The following is a 19,920-nucleotide window of genomic DNA, read 5'->3' on the forward strand; positions in this document are numbered from 1 at the left end:
ATGGACAACATCTGGGAAAGACAAGATATCACAATATCCACTAAGGCCAGACTGGTCCAGGCAATTGTGTTCCCAATCACAACCTATGGTTGTGAAAGCTGGACAGTAAGAAAAAGCGATAGGAGGAGGATAGATGCTTTTGAACTTTGGTGTTGGCGTCAGATTCTCAGAATTCCGTGGACAGCTAGAACAACTAATAAAGCAGTCCTGGATAAAATTCGGCCACAAATATCCTTGGAGGCAAAATTGATTGCTCGCTTGAGGCTAAAGTTCTTTGGTCACACCATTCACGCCAACTCCCTAGAAAAACAGATCATTCTGAGAATGGTTGAGGGACATAGAGGGAAGGCAATGCATCAGGTGGATGGATAACATCAAAGCAGATACCCACCTGGACCTCAAATCCCTGAGACTGAGCACTGCACAGAACTTGCTGGAGGAAACTCATCTATGAAATCACCAATAGTCATACATGACTCAATGGTTGAAGAAGAAGAAATGATCCTGATAATTGAGTATAGACTTGTACTTGCCATCATGATTACTTTGCATGTCTGTAAGATCTACTTGGCATCTTGAGTTAAATTCTTTAAATATCAAAGGTTTAGAAATTAGACCTTTCTTGGGATTTGACAATTTGGTCTGAAATGGCTTGCATAAGTGGAGGTACAATGTAATGACTTCTTTAGTGGCATTTTTGTACTTAGTTTGTAGCTCCTTTTCCATCCGTGTGTGACCTCCATGTCCAATTTTCAAGTGGGTATCGTGGAATATGTCAAAAAATTCTTCTGTATGCACATAGTACAAAATATTGCTATTGTGTCCTGTTATTAGCACAATAAGTGTTTCTTTACCGTCAACTTCAGTAACATCATATTTTCTTAGTCAGTTAATGATAGTCAACACTTTCATTTTTTCTGCCTTGTTTCTGACTATTTAACGTCCTCTATAAAAGCGCTGTATTTGTCTCTGATGAGGATCCTGCTATTATATGCTTTTACTTGCAGCAATGTAAAAGTATCCGAGAACCTGATTTTCATATCAAATGTTGGTTCCACATTTACATTTAGTCAAACTTCACTCAGCATATTTGTCTCATCAGAAGTAGCCATGGGACAACCTATGGAATAACAGTTATGAATATTTGAAATTGTAATGTTGTTGCATAGTATCTTATGCAACAATTTCAAATATTCATAATTGTTATTCCATAGGTTGTCCCATGGCTACTTCTGATAAGACAAAAGAAGCGAATATTTGTCTCATCAAATATTTGCTTCCAGCAGACAAATTAAGAGTCACTTAAATTACTTTTATATTATTTTGTTACAAGTGCAAAATTTTAAATTTATGATGAATAAATTTGAGGCACTTTTTCCCCATTGACTATTAAAATATATTTTTAATATTAAAAATATTATATATCCCCAGTAAATTGTGTTCTGTTGCTAATTTAATATGCTCCTCTAAAGGAAAATGTGTTGTTGCAAACAATCCTTTAACCTCAGCATAATTATTGTATGCTCCTTCCAGCAATGTGTGACATCACACATACCCCACAACACATATTATATGTGCTCTATGACTTAACTTTTGAACTCAAAGTATTCATATAGAATACTATAGAAATATGAGGAATACAGTACTCACAATGAAACTGTTATGTCAAAATAGTAAGAACAAGTCAGAGGCAGGACCGTCTCCAAAAAGCAGCATACATACAAAATATTATTGTCACAACGTGGCACCATCACATCAGAAGAGAAAGATGTACTGCCTACTGGACAGTCTTGCATTAGCACATCAAATTTTGGCCAGAAATTTCCCACCACTTCACTAAATGACCAGCTAAAGTAGCATATACATTGGTTGTTTCAAGTACATCGGACATTGGCCACTCCTCTCAGCCAAAGTGTGAAATGGCCAGCCAAATTTAGAAACTGGCCGAACTTTGGGCTTTGGCCATAACATATACACTGAAGAGCAATTGAATTAGGGATACAGGCATACCTCGACTTACGTCGTTTCGAGTTACGTCGTTCCCGATTATACGTCGTTTGTCAATAAAGTATATGGAGTAAAATACAATCAAAATACAGATTCGGGATCAAATAAAATACAGAATCGGGAATGGTAATTTACAGTTTAGCCTAGTGATAAGTAGATTCGGAGACAAGCAAATTCAACTTACGTTGTTTTTCGACTTACGTCGTTCTCCTGGAACCAATTACCGACGTAAGGCGAGGTATACCTGTACCTGTCTAGTAGCATGTAGCACCACCTTTCGCCTTGATGACGGCTGCGATTCGTCTTGGCGTGGACTCCACAAGACACTGGAAGCGATGGGAAGCCATACGTATCCACAAGTCCTGAATAATCTCTCACAAATCACGAAGATTAGATGGAAGGTGGTTGGAGTCTCAAACATCTCTTAATTGCATCCTAGATGTGCTCGACTGGATTGAGGTCAGGTGACTGTTATGGCCAGGAAAGTACGTGCAGGTCTGTGGAATGTTCATCCAACCATTCCGATACAATTCGGGAGCGATGGCATGGTGCATTGTCTTGTTGAAAGACAATCTCTGTAGTGGGCTGTCGAGAACGAACAAACAGGAGCAGATGGTCGTCAAGGATATCCTGGTAACATTCACCTGTCAGCGACACTATCACACATACCAGGGGTCCCATTTCAGTCCATGTGAACAGTCCCCACACAAGAATGCCACCTCTGCCATCTTGAAGAGTCCTCTGCTGGCAGGAAGGATCCATCGGTTCATGTGGTTTACAGCATACACATACTCTGCCATCAGCATGTACCAAAGTGAATCTCGACTCATCACCCCAGGCAACATTTTTCCACATCTTGATGGTCCATTGGCGATGTTCCTGCCCCCATGCTAATTGTTGCGCCCTGTTTTGTGCAATCAGCAGTGGGACTCTTGTTGGACGATGATTCCTGTACCCCATTGAGAGGAAATGGTTTTGTATGGTGTGACAGCTTACACCTTAACACTCTTATCTTCAAGACAATGCACAATGACTTCATAATTGAGCTTACACCTTGTTGTGCACCAGCGTTAAATCAACGGGTGATCTGTTGCACTGTGGCCCATCTATCTGCTGTTACAATGCGGGCTAGCCATTGACGACCTCGCTCATCCACGCGCTGTTGTCTGCAGCAGTTGACTCTGGCAGCGATGGTTTTACCAGAATCAATGTACTCATGGTACACTCTCAACACTGTGATGTGTGAAAATTCCAGTGTTTCCACTACTTCTGAAATGGAGTGACCCATTTGATTGTGGACAAATCACGTGGCATTTGATTTGTCCATGATCAAATGCACTTAGATCTTTACTCTTACCCATTTTGCTTCTGATTGTTACTGATACCATTAGCAGCACTCCTTATCTTGTCAAACTGCTGCTTACCTCATCTACAAATCACTTTCATGCTTACACACAACTCAAAATTTGCATAACGCCAGCTATCCCTAATTCAATTGCTCTTCAGTGTACATGTAAATTACAATAACTCTCAGTTCATGCAGTTTTTATTAGTGTAGGTTTTGGTTAATGCAAGTGTGTTTTGAAAGAAGTTTAACATTGCCAGTTTGATGGTGCTCAGAGTTAATAATGCTACAGTAAACTGATTCCTCCAACTCTATTCCTGATTATTATTAGTTACTAGGGAGAAGTGAAACTTAGTTTTTCTAGTGCAGTACTCTTATTTGGAGTTTTTTTTTTCACATTTAGTGCAATTTCTGCAAATATTTGTTGTAATTTTTCAGCCTTTACCAAGTCTACAGGGAACTTTGTGAAAAAATAAGGCAGCAACTGTACAGATAATGTTTGATAAATAATCCTGGTGGAACCCCGGTTAACGAACTTAATCCGTTCCGCGACTTTGTTCATTAACTGAATTGTTCGTTAACCGAAACAATTTTTCCCATAGAAATTAATGCAAATGCAATTAATCCATTCTAGTCTCCGAAATTTTCGTGATTTTATTTGTAATATACAGCAGATTTTCTTTGATGAAAATGTAGGAAAACATAGTATCTATCATTACAGCAACAAACATGTAAACTTTGTTTAATAAAATAGCACTGTACATACCTTCGTTTGTTGTAGTTGGTGGCAGAAAAGTGGAGATATACGAACCTTAATGCTTAGAAGGGGAATCCCCTCCAAAAAAATAACGGGTAGCACTTCATCGGAAGATTCTTCGAGTCGAAGTCTCTTTCGGAAAAAAAACCCACCAGTGGCTAAGTGGTCTTCGTACCTTGAACACGGGGAGTTCGTTCGTGGGTTCGCACCTCGCTCAGACGGGCTGGCCACGTGGAGTTTTCCGGGTTTTCTCCACGTCTGTAACGCCTAAATAGGGGCCAGTTTCCCTTAAAAACACCTCCCAGAAGGCATTCCCCCTAGGCAGATTGCCCAAGTGTTGCGTTGTCATAACTTAACAAAACAAACAAACTCTTTCTGTAAGGAACAAGAAATTGATCTAAAGTTGATTGTCTTACTCTTTTAATCAAAATTTTTCTCAAATGCGATAGCGCATTGTCGTTTTCTATTGCCACTATGACTTTTTTCTTTCTTGGATGCCATATTGATTAAATTTATAAATCACAAAACTGAAAAAAGAAGTATAGCACAAATACTCGGAAAAGCAATGCTTAACTCGCGGATGCCTAACAACAACTGAAATTTGACACAAAATACCGTTACGATCGTTATCTGAGACAATATTTTTGCAAAATAAAAGTTCGTTAACCGATTTGGTTGTTAACCAGGATGTTCGTTAACCGGGGTTCCACTGTATTTTGCTTAATTTTTAAAATTTTTTACTCTGCTTTTTCATGCTACTTTAGTGCTTAGGCTAAACATATTATAATTAATTTTTAATTGGGCTGCAATTTGAAAAAAAATTGTAATCTATAAATTTCCACTGTTGTCTGTCTGTCTCCTTAATCTCAAGAATGGAGTTAGATAGATGAAAGACAAGACCAAATATGGAAAGCTTAGGGCAGGAGGCCCTGATTAACTGTATATGAACTTCCAATGTTAACTGGAAGGCATGTTATTACAATTAAAAAATTTTTTCCTGAAAAGAGTTATAGATGGCATGACTCCATTGCTAATGAAAAAGTATGATGTACAGGGGCAAGACACTACTAATAATTTGAGGTGGATAGCATACTTATTAAATTAAATAAATTAAAAATATGATTAAAAATTGTACCCAGCATTGTGACAATGTCACAATAAATAATTGCTTGTGTTATTTTCCAGTTGTTTTGATACATGTGCAACTACACTGCACTTTTTCTAAAATCTTTAATGAATTAATTCTTCAATAAGTATTTTTTTTAATTTGATTTTTTTATTTTTCATGTTTTTACTCTGCCCAAGCAAATATAAATGTAAAAATTACAATTTCGAACAACAGCTTAGTGATGTAATTTATTTCTCATTGATTGATAACTTTGATATATGCAATTTCAATACATGCAGTATATTTGTGGAGCCAATTAACTGTATGGATTGAGGATTTCCTGTATGTAATCTATGTTATCAAATTTGTTTTGTTTCTGCTTCAAATAATTTAAGGATTTCATATGATATTTATGTTCAAAAATGTTATCCTTTAAAGCAGTATTACATTTTTTGAATCTCAGAAAATTATTTTATTTGATGAAACTTTCTTAGTCAAATTGGAAAAATGTTCAATGAGAGACTTCTACTTCTTTTACTGTATAGTGAATTTTAAAAATTCTTGTATAAAAGCTATATTGAAATTCAGAACCATATACAAAATGGTTGTATTATAAGTTACATTATATATTATTAGTTTTGTTTATGTAACCTATACAGGGAATTTCAAAAGTAATGTCCAATTTTTGAAAAATGTGTAAAAATTTACTTAAAAAGTTTCTTTATGCAATATATTTTAATTTATGTAAAATACTGATTCTCTGACTTTGAATTTTGAAAATTAGGTATCACATTTAAAACACCTTGTGTGTTATATAAAATAATCTTTTTTAATATATTTTGAACATGAATTAATCAAAATTACTGGATCTTAGAATTAAAAATATATATATTTTTAGATAATTGCAGTCGACCCCCCCTATAACACTGTTGATAATTCCATTTTATATGAATTTCATGTTGTATGAGTCACTTAGATTTTACAAATACGTGAGCCAATCACAGCCCGAAACACATATTTGTAAAATCTAAGTGACTTGTACAACATGGAATTCATATAAAATGGAATTATCAACAGTGTTATAGGAGGTCCGATTGGTATTTTGTTTTATATCTGGATATTAACCAGATAACAAGATGTATTTTTAAATTTCATGATGACAATAAAGATTTTTAAAATTTTAAAATAAATTTAAAATTAAGAAATTATTTTTAAAATTGATTAAGATTAATTTTTATTCTTTGACTTTTTATTATATGAAAGAAATCTAATTTTATATTTTGAGAAAGCAAGTTAGATTCCAATTTTAAAGAGTTTTTTAATAATAATAATACATATTTCAGGGCTAGTAAAATGTAAAATCAACTGTCTTGTGCTGTTATTTATTAAAAACATTTAATAAAACACAATTCTTGCAAGATGGCTTTTTATGCTTTAATATATGAGTAGTGAGTATTTTATGTCACACCGATATAGGAGATGGATTTTTTCATAGCCAAATTGCGTAGGAATAAGTCATATGAACCTGGATATGAACAATTCCACTTATATTGGTGTGGTATTTAGAATGTTTGTATTCTATATTCTGTTCCAGTTGCCTGATTATCAGGCGTCACTGAAAAATTTAAAAATATTGCCACAATTTTGCCAGTTTAAAATTTTTTTTTGTCATTTCAAATCATTTATCACCACCAATTTTACTTACTAATTAATGCAGGTGTAGGTAGCCTTGTCTGGAAAGCAGAAGTAACATGTTAAGCTGTCACCTATGAGGAAAGATCCACATGTTTGGGTCTCCAGTTTGAACAAAACATGATGAGCATGTAGTCTAAATGTAAACAGCTCCTTGTCCAAATAATAGAACACACTTTTCAAGCATTTTAAAAATTGGGCCTCTAAAAATTTAGTGTATAAGTCTTTGGAAGTTTTATGTCCCAGATCAGCAATAACTGAGTGAATAAGACACTAGAGATGATGTAGGTTAGAACCTTTGACATTTTAGTTTAGTTTTTTTTTTTTTTTAATGTGTAACATTATTATTTTAGTGCATCATTAGCATTATTATTCTTTTCATTTAAAGCTTATAAAACAAGAGATTAAAAAATTGTGATGTCATTTCCAGTTTACTGAAAACAAGCCTCTGTAGATTTAACTGTTACATTGTTAAATAAAATTTTCTCCACATTTATTTTCAGATAACTTAGTATTGTGACATAATATTAAGAATTAAAAAATTAAAATGCTGTGACTACACTACCCTATTTTCATATCACTTATCTTTTTGTCCATGTTCAGTAATGTCTGAAGCTTATTTACTTGTGAGGACATAATATGTAAAATATGTGAAAATAAATGTGAAGAAGTCAAAATCAGTCTTATTTAACAAAGTTAGAGAGTTAAATCTGGAGAGGCTTGTTTTTGCTAAACAGGAATCACAATTTTCAATTTATTGTTTTATAAGCTTTAAATGTGAGGAATAATAATAGTAATAATAATGCTAACGATGCACTAAAATAATAATGTTACACACAACAAAGCTAAACTAAAATTCTGAAAATTCAAACCTATAACATCTACTTCCAGTGCCTAGTGTCTTATCCACTCAGCTATTTGTGTTTTTCGTAAACTAAAGAAGGCACTGCAGTTTTACAAAATGGCTACTTTATCTGGGTTGCTGGTTCAATGTAAAATTAATCATATATTACTGTCTGATATAATGATATGCTGTTTGTAACTGTTTATTGAGAAATTTTATAGGAGAACAATTATTGCTAGTGCGACATGTCATTACATATGATATTATCAAAACAAATGAGCGAGATCGTTCTACACATATTTGTGGTCTTTGTGTTAAAAACATCAGCTTTGATAACTGTCCCATCAGTGCCATATTTACAAGTAAGCTATGTAAGCTGTTGAGTGGGGCCTCAAAAATTTCTACAAAAAAGAAAATTGAAGTCAAGTTTTGTAATAAAAATTTTTTTACAAACCAACAAAATATACTTTTCTTTTTATTTTGTGTAGTATTTAATTTGTATGTTTATGTTAATTCTTTTCTTTTTATGATTGACTTCTAAAATTGTGAAGTGTTGGTAAGAACCACACACAGAGTTCAGCTTAGGGCCTTGAAATACTTAAATTTGGCCCTGTATCCCACACAAAATTACTGGCATTTTAAACTTTAAGGAAAAGTACTTTAAAATTGACAGCATAACTTGTTCTTGTAAAGCTGGATAATTGGGAAACTTTTTTGTCAGCTTTCAAGAGTCAAATCCACTCTTTCTGTTGGTTATATTTATGAGCTTCTCTGAATTCTGATTTCTGAATAATTATCATCTTTTCATGTGGGAATAGACAAAAACTTATATTGGGCTCCCATATGAATTGAAATTGCAATTAGGAATCCAACAGAAAGCTTTACTATTTATCTTTACTGCTAACAATGCACAAGGATGATCCAAATGACCCAGATAAAATAATTTTGTTTTTAAACACCAGAGGGCGAGCATCTGGTAAAAAATGCGAATAACTGCAAGAGACATAAAACTTTCAAAGTCTTATAAGCTAAACACTAAATTTTCAGAGGGCCAATTTTTGGAAACGCTTGAGAAGTGGGTCCTTTTATTTCGACAAGGAGCTGCTTGTGTTTAAAACTATGTGCTCACCAGGTTTTGTTTGAATCGGAGACCTGAACATCTGGCTCTCCCCTTGTTAGCAAAAGGAATCATTTTTGAATACTTTTTTAATGAATAATTCTGAATAATTCATTTCATCACAATGTTTAAACAGTGTTTCATAGATTCTGTCATGTCAAAATTTTTGTTTTATTCTACTGAAAAAAAATCAAAGTGAAGTCATCTCAAAAAATTCCCCCAATTTCCTGTCAGTCAATAAAAAGTCCCCAATCTGGAAGCATTAGGTGACATTGAAAAAACTGCTTTTGGTTCTCAACGTCACTTCTTACTTTTCTGCCTGAACTTGCCATGTGATGTCATGAAATTGCTAGGGGAGCTTGTACTTTGTTTTAGATGAATTGATTTGTAAGATTGGATCAATCTTTGTCACGTGATACAGATTTCTTCTCTCATGTTTTAGTTGGCAGAAAGTATTCAAGTAGGATTGAATCTTATTTACACTGTGAATAAATTTGTTCACAAAATGGGAGAATCCAAGTCATGCGTTCTTGTCATACAATCTTACAAAGTTGTTTCTAAATACAGTTGTCCCTCGATAATCCGACAGGTATGGGACCAAAGGTGTGTCGGATTACCAAAAGTGTCCGGATTACCGAAAATAATTACATATTTTGCGTTGTTTTGCTAGCAGTAACTTACAATATTCTCTACTCCAACTGTTTGAACAGAACTGCTCACATAAAACACACAAAATGTGTGTCATTGAGTAAGAATTGGATGGGGAGATTCACATCGCGACATGCTTCTGTGCAAGCAGACACGTAACAGGGACGGGTACCTTGACGGGAGGTGCGTCGGACTACTGAGCATGTCGGATTAAAAAACGTCGGACTGTCGAGGGACAACTGTACTTATTTTTTCTTATCAGTTTATCAGATATTTTAATAATGATGTTTTTACTTATCATTTATAAGTTTCAAGTACAGTATTTTTTATTGTTGATAGTTAAACATATTTCTTTGCTGTCAACTATGAGCTTGACTTTAACCATGGTTGTCACCATCTTTAATCTTCTTTATCCAATCTGAATGATTCTATTCTCTGTTTGGATTAGTTTGTTCATGATCCAGTTGATCCTAGCTGGCGTTTGTATACATAGATAGAAATTGATCAGATTGCTATAGTTTGCATGTATACATAATTTGAATGATCAGTGTAATCTTGGATCAGTTTGATTCAAAAAGTATATACACCCTAGGTGTGTGGTGCACAGGACTCCCATTGTATGGAAGCTCGACATTTTGCTGTTTCCCAAAGTGTGATTTGTGATTCAATTTCGTCACCACTTGAAATCGTCATTATTATATTTTTATCACCACTTTAATAAAAATATCACAAAGTGGCGATTTTGGTGCTATTCAGCACAATCCCTGGATTATGATGTTTCACTGAAAGTGTTTGTTTTACTGAATGTTTTTTTCTTTTTATTTAATAAGTAATACCACAAGACAGTTGACTTTTCATTTTATTAGTCATTTTTTAATGTCATAATAATTTGTTGTCATAATAACTGCTAACTATATTTCAGGGTATAATACAATTAGTAACTGGAAAATTATCCGAACAAGATGGACCCCGTCCTTGTGAGGGCCTGTATTCCATTCGTTTAAGTCATATGCTCTCTGAAGATGTATATTGGATGCATCCAGATGCTACTATGTATCAAGTGATTGAAAAATATAAATCTTTTAATTCCTTGGATGAATGGAGGTTTGTAAAACATANTCATTTGAGATGCTTAATATATCTGCTCTCTCATGCCCTTTTAATTGACAACCATTAAATTACTATATGATGAACTTTTTCTCTTGTAAGTTCTAATTCCCTCAACTCAAAGTTGAGTTAACAGAAATCCAATTCAAATGATAAAATGTATTTTTGAATATTATAAATGAGAGTTGATTGATAAAGATCTGTTATTGCAGTGTTTTGTAGTGTTGGTAGGGAAACCAATAACCACTACCATTTATTAGTCACAAGTATCTAGTTTGTATTTGTGCAGTCTTAATTTAATGTGTTTCATTGTTGCATAACAATCAAGTTTAACCCGTCGGCACGTGCCTAGTGCCAATTAGGCACCAATTGATTTTACCAATTAGGCACCATCGATCAATTAATTAGTTCGTGTAAAAATTCTAATTGTGTGAAAAATCTGAAAAAATTATTACCTGTCTAATTTTTCTTCAATTTTAAGATGCACAATTTAGTTTTTGCTTAAAGCGTTTCATTATTTTTATTTAATTATTGGTGCCGAATCAGCACTATGGTGCACATAATCTCGGATTTCAATTTTCAAATTTCCCGCTAGTCACTGTTACTAAAAATAGCTGCAGCTACAGCGCACGCTTCTTCGCTTATAATCGCGTTATTATAAAGCGAATAACTTGTAAAAAAACTGAAATTTGACCGGAAATAATTTAATTTCTTCCATAGGTATTTTTTAAATCATTTTATAAAGTTTTATGACACCATCACATTTTCCTGAGTTGAAATAAACAATTTGTTAGCCATTTGATTCTCAGCTTACAGAGAAGGAAATTTTTGAAAACAAAGTAATAGAGCGATTAGCAGTTTGTTGTTTTTCACAGTGGAGGACTAGTAAGTCTATATACTCTAGTAAGTCTTAGTAGACTTACTAGACTCTAGTAATAGACTTTAGTAAGACTTACTAGAGTCTATTATTTTTCAGGGAATAAATAATAGAGTTGAAAAATAACACAATTCCACGAAATTTAACAAATCTGATGTTAATANGTAAACTTTGTTTAATAAAATAGCACTGTACATACCTTCGTTGGTTGTAGTTGGTGGCAGAAAAGTGGAGATATACGAACCTTAATGCTTAGAAGGGGAATCCCCTCCAAAAAAATAACGGGTAGCACTTCATCGGAAAATTCTTCGAGTCGAAGTCTCTTTCAGTAAGAAAGCCCACCAGTGGCTAAGCAGTCTTCGTACCCTGAATATGGGGAGTTCGTTTGTGAGCTCGCACCTCGCTCAGACGAGCTGGCCACGTGGAGTTTTCTGGGTTTTCTCCACATCTGTAACACTTAAATAGGGGCCAGTTTCCCTTAAAAACACCTCCCAGAAGGCATTCCCCCTAGGCAGATTGCCCAAGTGTTGCGTTGTCATAACTTAACAAAACAAACAAACTCTTTCTGTAAGGAACAAGAAATTGATCTAAAGTTGATTGTCTTACTCTTTTAATCAAAATTTTTCTCAAATGCGATAGCGCATTGTCGTTTTCTATTGCCACTATGACTTTTTTCTTTCTTGGATGCCATATTGATTAAATTTATAAATCACAAAACTGAAAAAAGAAGTATAGCACAAATACTCGGAAAAGCAATGCTTAACTCGCGGATGCCTAACAACAACTGAAATTTGACACAAAATACCGTTACGATCGTTATCTGAGACAATATTTTTGCAAAATAAAAGTTCGTTAACCGATTTGGTTGTTAACCAGGATGTTCGTTAACCGGGGTTCCACTGTATTTTGCTTAATTTTTAAAATTTTTTACTCTGCTTTTTCATGCTACTTTAGTGCTTAGGCTAAACATATTATAATTAATTTTTAATTGGGCTGCAATTTGAAAAAAAATTGTAATCTATAAATTTCCACTGTTGTCTGTCTGTCTCCTTAATCTCAAGAATGGAGTTAGATAGATGAAAGACAAGACCAAATATGGAAAGCTTAGGGCAGGAGGCCCTGATTAACTGTATATGAACTTCCAATGTTAACTGGAAGGCATGTTATTACAATTAAAAAATTTTTTCCTGAAAAGAGTTATAGATGGCATGACTCCATTGCTAATGAAAAAGTATGATGTACAGGGGCAAGACACTACTAATAATTTGAGGTGGATAGCATACTTATTAAATTAAATAAATTAAAAATATGATTAAAAATTGTACCCAGCATTGTGACAATGTCACAATAAATAATTGCTTGTGTTATTTTCCAGTTGTTTTGATACATGTGCAACTACACTGCACTTTTTCTAAAATCTTTAATGAATTAATTCTTCAATAAGTATTTTTTTTAATTTGATTTTTTTATTTTTCATGTTTTTACTCTGCCCAAGCAAATATAAATGTAAAAATTACAATTTCGAACAACAGCTTAGTGATGTAATTTATTTCTCATTGATTGATAACTTTGATATATGCAATTTCAATACATGCAGTATATTTGTGGAGCCAATTAACTGTATGGATTGAGGATTTCCTGTATGTAATCTATGTTATCAAATTTGTTTTGTTTCTGCTTCAAATAATTTAAGGATTTCATATGATATTTATGTTCAAAAATGTTATCCTTTAAAGCAGTATTACATTTTTTGAATCTCAGAAAATTATTTTATTTGATGAAACTTTCTTAGTCAAATTGGAAAAATGTTCAATGAGAGACTTCTACTTCTTTTACTGTATAGTGAATTTTAAAAATTCTTGTATAAAAGCTATATTGAAATTCAGAACCATATACAAAATGGTTGTATTATAAGTTACATTATATATTATTAGTTTTGTTTATGTAACCTATACAGGGAATTTCAAAAGTAATGTCCAATTTTTGAAAAATGTGTAAAAATTTACTTAAAAAGTTTCTTTATGCAATATATTTTAATTTATGTAAAATACTGATTCTCTGACTTTGAATTTTGAAAATTAGGTATCACATTTAAAACACCTTGTGTGTTATATAAAATAATCTTTTTTAATATATTTTGAACATGAATTAATCAAAATTACTGGATCTTAGAATTAAAAATATATATATTTTTAGATAATTGCAGTCGACCCCCCCCCTATAACACTGTTGATAATTCCATTTTATATGAATTTCATGTTGTATGAGTCACTTAGATTTTACAAATACGTGAGCCAATCACAGCCCGAAACACATATTTGTAAAATCTAAGTGACTTGTACAACATGGAATTCATATAAAATGGAATTATCAACAGTGTTATAGGGGGTCCGACTGGTATTTTGTTTTATATCTGGATATTAACCAGATAACAAGAGGTATTTTTAAATTTCATGATGACAATAAAGATTTTTAAAATTTTAAAATAAATTTAAAATTAAGAAATTATTTTTAAAATTGATTAAGATTAATTTTTATTCTTTGACTTTTTATTATATGAAAGAAATCTAATTTTATATTTTGAGAAAGCAAGTTAGATTCCAATTTTAAAGAGTTTTTTAATAATAATAATACATATTTCAGGGCTAGTAAAATGTAAAATCAACTGTCTTGTGCTGTTATTTATTAAAAACATTTAATAAAACACAATTCTTGCAAGATGGCTTTTTATGCTTTAATATATGAGTAGTGAGTATTTTATGTCACACCGATATAGGAGATGGATTTTTTCATAGCCAAATTGCGTAGGAATAAGTCATATGAACCTGGATATGAACAATTCCACTTATATTGGTGTGGTATTTAGAATGTTTGTATTCTATATTCTGTTCCAGTTGCCTGATTATCAGGCGTCACTGAAAAATTTAAAAATATTGCCACAATTTTGCCAGTTTAAAATTTTTTTTTGTCATTTCAAATCATTTATCACCACCAATTTTACTTACTAATTAATGCAGGTGTAGGTAGCCTTGTCTGGAAAGCAGAAGTAACATGTTAAGCTGTCACCTATGAGGAAAGATCCACATGTTTGGGTCTCCAGTTTGAACAAAACATGATGAGCATGTAGTCTAAATGTAAACAGCTCCTTGTCCAAATAATAGAACACACTTTTCAAGCATTTTAAAAATTGGGCCTCTAAAAATTTAGTGTATAAGTCTTTGGAAGTTTTATGTCCCAGATCAGCAATAACTGAGTGAATAAGACACTAGAGATGATGTAGGTTAGAACCTTTGACATTTTAGTTTAGTTTTTTTTTTTTTAATGTGTAACATTATTATTTTAGTGCATCATTAGCATTATTATTCTTTTCATTTAAAGCTTATAAAACAAGAGATTAAAAAATTGTGATGTCATTTCCAGTTTACTGAAAACAAGCCTCTGTAGATTTAACTGTTACATTGTTAAATAAAATTTTCTCCACATTTATTTTCAGATAACTTAGTATTGTGACATAATATTAAGAATTAAAAAATTAAAATGCTGTGACTACACTACCCTATTTTCATATCACTTATCTTTTTGTCCATGTTCAGTAATGTCTGAAGCTTATTTACTTGTGAGGACATAATATGTAAAATATGTGAAAATAAATGTGAAGAAGTCAAAATCAGTCTTATTTAACAAAGTTAGAGAGTTAAATCTGGAGAGGCTTGTTTTTGCTAAACAGGAATCACAATTTTCAATTTATTGTTTTATAAGCTTTAAATGTGAGGAATAATAATAGTAATAATAATGCTAACGATGCACTAAAATAATAATGTTACACACAACAAAGCTAAACTAAAATTCTGAAAATTCAAACCTATAACATCTACTTCCAGTGCCTAGTGTCTTATCCACTCAGCTATTTGTGTTTTTCGTAAACTAAAGAAGGCACTGCAGTTTTACAAAATGGCTACTTTATCTGGGTTGCTGGTTCAATGTAAAATTAATCATATATTACTGTCTGATATAATGATATGCTGTTTGTAGCTGTTTATTGAGAAATTTTATAGGAGAACAATTATTGCTAGTGCGACATGTCATTACATATGATATTATCAAAACAAATGAGCGAGATCGTTCTACACATATTTGTGGTCTTTGTGTTAAAAACATCAGCTTTGATAACTGTCCCATCAGTGCCATATTTACAAGTAAGCTATGTAAGCTGTTGAGTGGGGCCTCAAAAATTTCTACAAAAAAGAAAATTGAAGTCAAGTTTTGTAATAAAAATTTTTTTACAAACCAACAAAATATACTTTTCTTTTTATTTTGTGTAGTATTTAATTTGTATGTTTATGTTAATTCTTTTCTTTTTATGATTGACTTCTAAAATTGTGAAGTGTTGGTAAGAACCACACACAGAGTTCAGCTTAGGGCCTTGAAATACTTAAATTTGGCCCTGTATCCCACACAAAATTACTGGCATTTTAAACTTTAAGGAAAAGTACTTTAAAATTGACAGCATAACTTGTTCTTGTAAAGCTGGATAATTGGGAAACTTTTTTGTCAGCTTTCAAGAGTCAAATCCACTCTTTCTGTTGGTTATATTTATGAGCTTCTCTGAATTCTGATTTCTGAATAATTATCATCTTTTCATGTGGGAATAGACAAAAACTTATATTGGGCTCCCATATGAATTGAAATTGCAATTAGGAATCCAACAGAAAGCTTTACTATTTATCTTTACTGCTAACAATGCACAAGGATGATCCAAATGACCCAGATAAAATAATTTTGTTTTTAAACACCAGAGGGCGAGCATCTGGTAAAAAATGCGAATAACTGCAAGAGACATAAAACTTTCAAAGTCTTATAAGCTAAACACTAAATTTTCAGAGGGCCAATTTTTGGAAACGCTTGAGAAATGGGTCCTTTTATTTCGACAAGGAGCTGCTTGTGTTTAAAACTATGTGCTCACCAGGTTTTGTTTGAATCGGAGACCTGAACATCTGGCTCTCCCCTTGTTAGCAAAAGGAATCATTTTTGAATACTTTTTTAATGAATAATTCTGAATAATTCATTTCATCACAATGTTTAAACAGTGTTTCATAGATTCTGTCATGTCAAAATTTTTGTTTTATTCTACTGAAAAAAAATCAAAGTGAAGTCATCTCAAAAAATTCCCCCAATTTCCTGTCAGTCAATAAAAAGTCCCCAATCTGGAAGCATTAGGTGACATTGAAAAAACTGCTTTTGGTTCTCAACGTCACTTCTTACTTTTCTGCCTGAACTTGCCATGTGATGTCATGAAATTGCTAGGGGAGCTTGTACTTTGTTTTAGATGAATTGATTTGTAAGATTGGATCAATCTTTGTCACGTGATACAGATTTCTTCTCTCATGTTTTAGTTGGCAGAAAGTATTCAAGTAGGATTGAATCTTATTTACACTGTGAATAAATTTGTTCACAAAATGGGAGAATCCAAGTCATGCGTTCTTGTCATACAATCTTACAAAGTTGTTTCTAAATACAGTTGTCCCTCGATAATCCGACAGGTATGGGACCAAAGGTGTGTCGGATTACCAAAAGTGTCCGGATTACCGAAAATAATTACATATTTTGCGTTGTTTTGCTAGCAGTAACTTACAATATTCTCTACTCCAACTGTTTGAACAGAACTGCTCACATAAAACACACGAAATGTGTGTCATTGAGTAAGAATTGGATGGGGAGATTCACATCGCGACATGCTTCTGTGCAAGCAGACACGTAACAGGGACGGGTACCTTGATGGGAGGTGCGTCGGACTACTGAGCATGTCGGATTAAAAAACGTCGGACTGTCGAGGGACAACTGTACTTATTTTTTCTTATCAGTTTATCAGATATTTTAATAATGATGTTTTTACTTATCATTTATAAGTTTCAAGTACAGTATTTTTTATTGTTGATAGTTAAACATATTTCTTTGCTGTCAACTATGAGCTTGACTTTAACCATGGTTGTCACCATCTTTAATCTTCTTTATCCAATCTGAATGATTCTATTCTCTGTTTGGATTAGTTTGTTCATGATCCAGTTGATCCTAGCTGGCGTTTGTATACATAGATAGAAATTGATCAGATTGCTATAGTTTGCATGTATACATAATTTGAATGATCAGTGTAATCTTGGATCAGTTTGATTCAAAAAGTATATACACCCTAGGTGTGTGGTGCACAGGACTCCCATTGTATGGAAGCTCGACATTTTGCTGTTTCCCAAAGTGTGATTTGTGATTCAATTTCGTCACCACTTGAAATCGTCATTATTATATTTTTATCACCACTTTAATAAAAATATCACAAAGTGGCGATTTTGGTGCTATTCAGCACAATCCCTGGATTATGATGTTTCACTGAAAGTGTTTGTTTTACTGAATGTTTTTTTCTTTTTATTTAATAAGTAATACCACAAGACAGTTGACTTTTCATTTTATTAGTCATTTTTTAATGTCATAATAATTTGTTGTCATAATAACTGCTAACTATATTTCAGGGTATAATACAATTAGTAACTGGAAAATTATCCGAACAAGATGGACCCCGTCCTTGTGAGGGCCTGTATTCCATTCGTTTAAGTCATATGCTCTCTGAAGATGTATATTGGATGCATCCAGATGCTACTATGTATCAAGTGATTGAAAAATATAAATCTTTTAATTCCTTGGATGAATGGAGGTTTGTAAAACATAATTGTTTAAAAAATTATTGAATTTTATACTAAAATTTCTTAAATATTACTATAAGGGTCTGATCATAAAATGATTTGAAACTGCTTTTAAGACAAACTATAATATTAAAAACTGTGCGAATAGTTTGAATTTTAAATTAAAATAATTAAAATATTCTATTTTTCTTATATAAAAATTAGATTTTTTAATATTTTTTAAAATAAATAAATTAACAAATAAGTTTTAAAGAAAATATAAAAAATATATAAAATGTATTTTTGAATATTATAAATGAGAGTTGATTGATAAAGATCTGTTATTGCAGTGTTTTGTAGTGTTGGTAGGGAAACCAATAACCACTACCATTTATTAGTCACAAGTATCTAGTTTGTATTTGTGCAGTCTTAATTTAATGTGTTTCATTGTTGCATAACAATCAAGTTTAACCCGTCGGCACGTGCCTAGTGCCAATTAGGCACCAATTGATTTTACCAATTAGGCACCATCGATCAATTAATTAGTTCGTGTAAAAATTCTAATTGTGTGAAAAATCTGAAAAAATTATTACCTGTCTAATTTTTCTTCAATTTTAAGATGCACAATTTAGTTTTTGCTTAAAGCGTTTCATTATTTTTATTTAATTATTGGTGCCGAATCAGCACTATGGTGCACATAATCTCGGATTTCAATTTTCAAATTTCCCGCTAGTCACTGTTACTAAAAATAGCTGCAGCTACAGCGCACGCTTCTTCGCTTATAATCGCGTTATTATAAAGCGAATAACTTGTAAAAAAACTGAAATTTGACCGGAAATAATTTAATTTCTTCCATAGGTATTTTTTAAATCATTTTATAAAGTTTTATGACACCATCACATTTTCCTGAGTTGAAATAAACAATTTGTTAGCCATTTGATTCTCAGCTTACAGAGAAGGAAATTTTTGAAAACAAAGTAATAGAGCGATTAGCAGTTTGTTGTTTTTCACAGTGGAGGACTAGTAAGTCTATATACTCTAGTAAGTCTTAATAGACTTACTAGATTCTAGTAATAGACTTTAGTAAGACTTACTAGAGTCTATTATTTTTCAGGGAATAAATAATAGAGTTGAAAAATAACACAATTCCACGAAATTTAACAAATCTGATGTTAATAAACGAAAGTTGAAATTTTTTATAGTGAGTTGATATTTTATAATTTTAATTTTTGCATTTACAAATCAAATTAAAAAAATATAAATAATAAAAATTTTATTTTTTTACAACAAGTATTTTATACTGTTAGATAGTAGAGAAAACGTATAAATCGAGGACTTAATCATAGTCAAGCATTTACTGTATATCAGTAAAAATATAAAAAAATTGCATTAATTTGCTTTATATATTTTGCTGTTAAATTGTGCTAAGTAAACTTTAAACTACAGTCAGTAATATATATTATTCCTATATAGATTTATTAATTATAATAAACATACACTATGTCTAAAATTACATTAAAATAACACTCTTTAATTAATGTCTGGAATAAAAAAGTAATTGAATCAGGTCCCACCGCCATCTTAAATAACGCGTGACAGTAATTGATTGATTCTGAGCGCGTCGCGTTGCATCAAATTAAATAATTTATAAAAATTAAAATAATAAATATGTTTACAAAATAATTGACTACATCTATTTGCAATATTACTGTAAAACACATCATACTTATAGTTTAACATTTCTGAT

At 32.2% G+C, this 19,920-nt stretch overlaps 2 protein-coding genes across 2 annotated transcripts in view; both read left to right on the forward strand.

The window, feature by feature from the left end:
• Positions 1–372, forward strand: LOC111620481. Its single transcript, XM_023362400.1, has one exon. The coding sequence runs from the start codon at positions 1–3 to the stop codon at positions 370–372; it is 372 nt and encodes a 123-aa protein (XP_023218168.1).
• A 17,654-nt stretch (positions 373–18,026) lies between these two features.
• The window catches only part of LOC111620504 (focal adhesion kinase 1-like), a 98,055-nt gene continuing 96,161 nt past the window's right edge, over positions 18,027–19,920 (forward strand). The window contains exon 1 of the mRNA XM_023362426.1: positions 18,027–18,205. Coding sequence (XP_023218194.1) covers positions 18,111–18,205 — 95 coding nt within the window. The 5' untranslated portion in view covers positions 18,027–18,110. The remainder of the gene's footprint in view (positions 18,206–19,920) is intronic.

Source organism: Centruroides sculpturatus, unplaced genomic scaffold (genome assembly GCF_000671375.1).
Source record: "Centruroides sculpturatus isolate CEXI.00-Female unplaced genomic scaffold, Cexi_2.0 scaffold28, whole genome shotgun sequence".
NCBI classification, from domain to species: domain Eukaryota; kingdom Metazoa; phylum Arthropoda; class Arachnida; order Scorpiones; family Buthidae; genus Centruroides; species Centruroides sculpturatus.

Bases quoted from the DNA above. Each gene is read 5' to 3' on its own strand.
- LOC111620481 (XM_023362400.1), top strand. From the start codon at position 1: ATGGACAACATCTGGGAAAGACAAGATATCACAATATCCACTAAGGCC.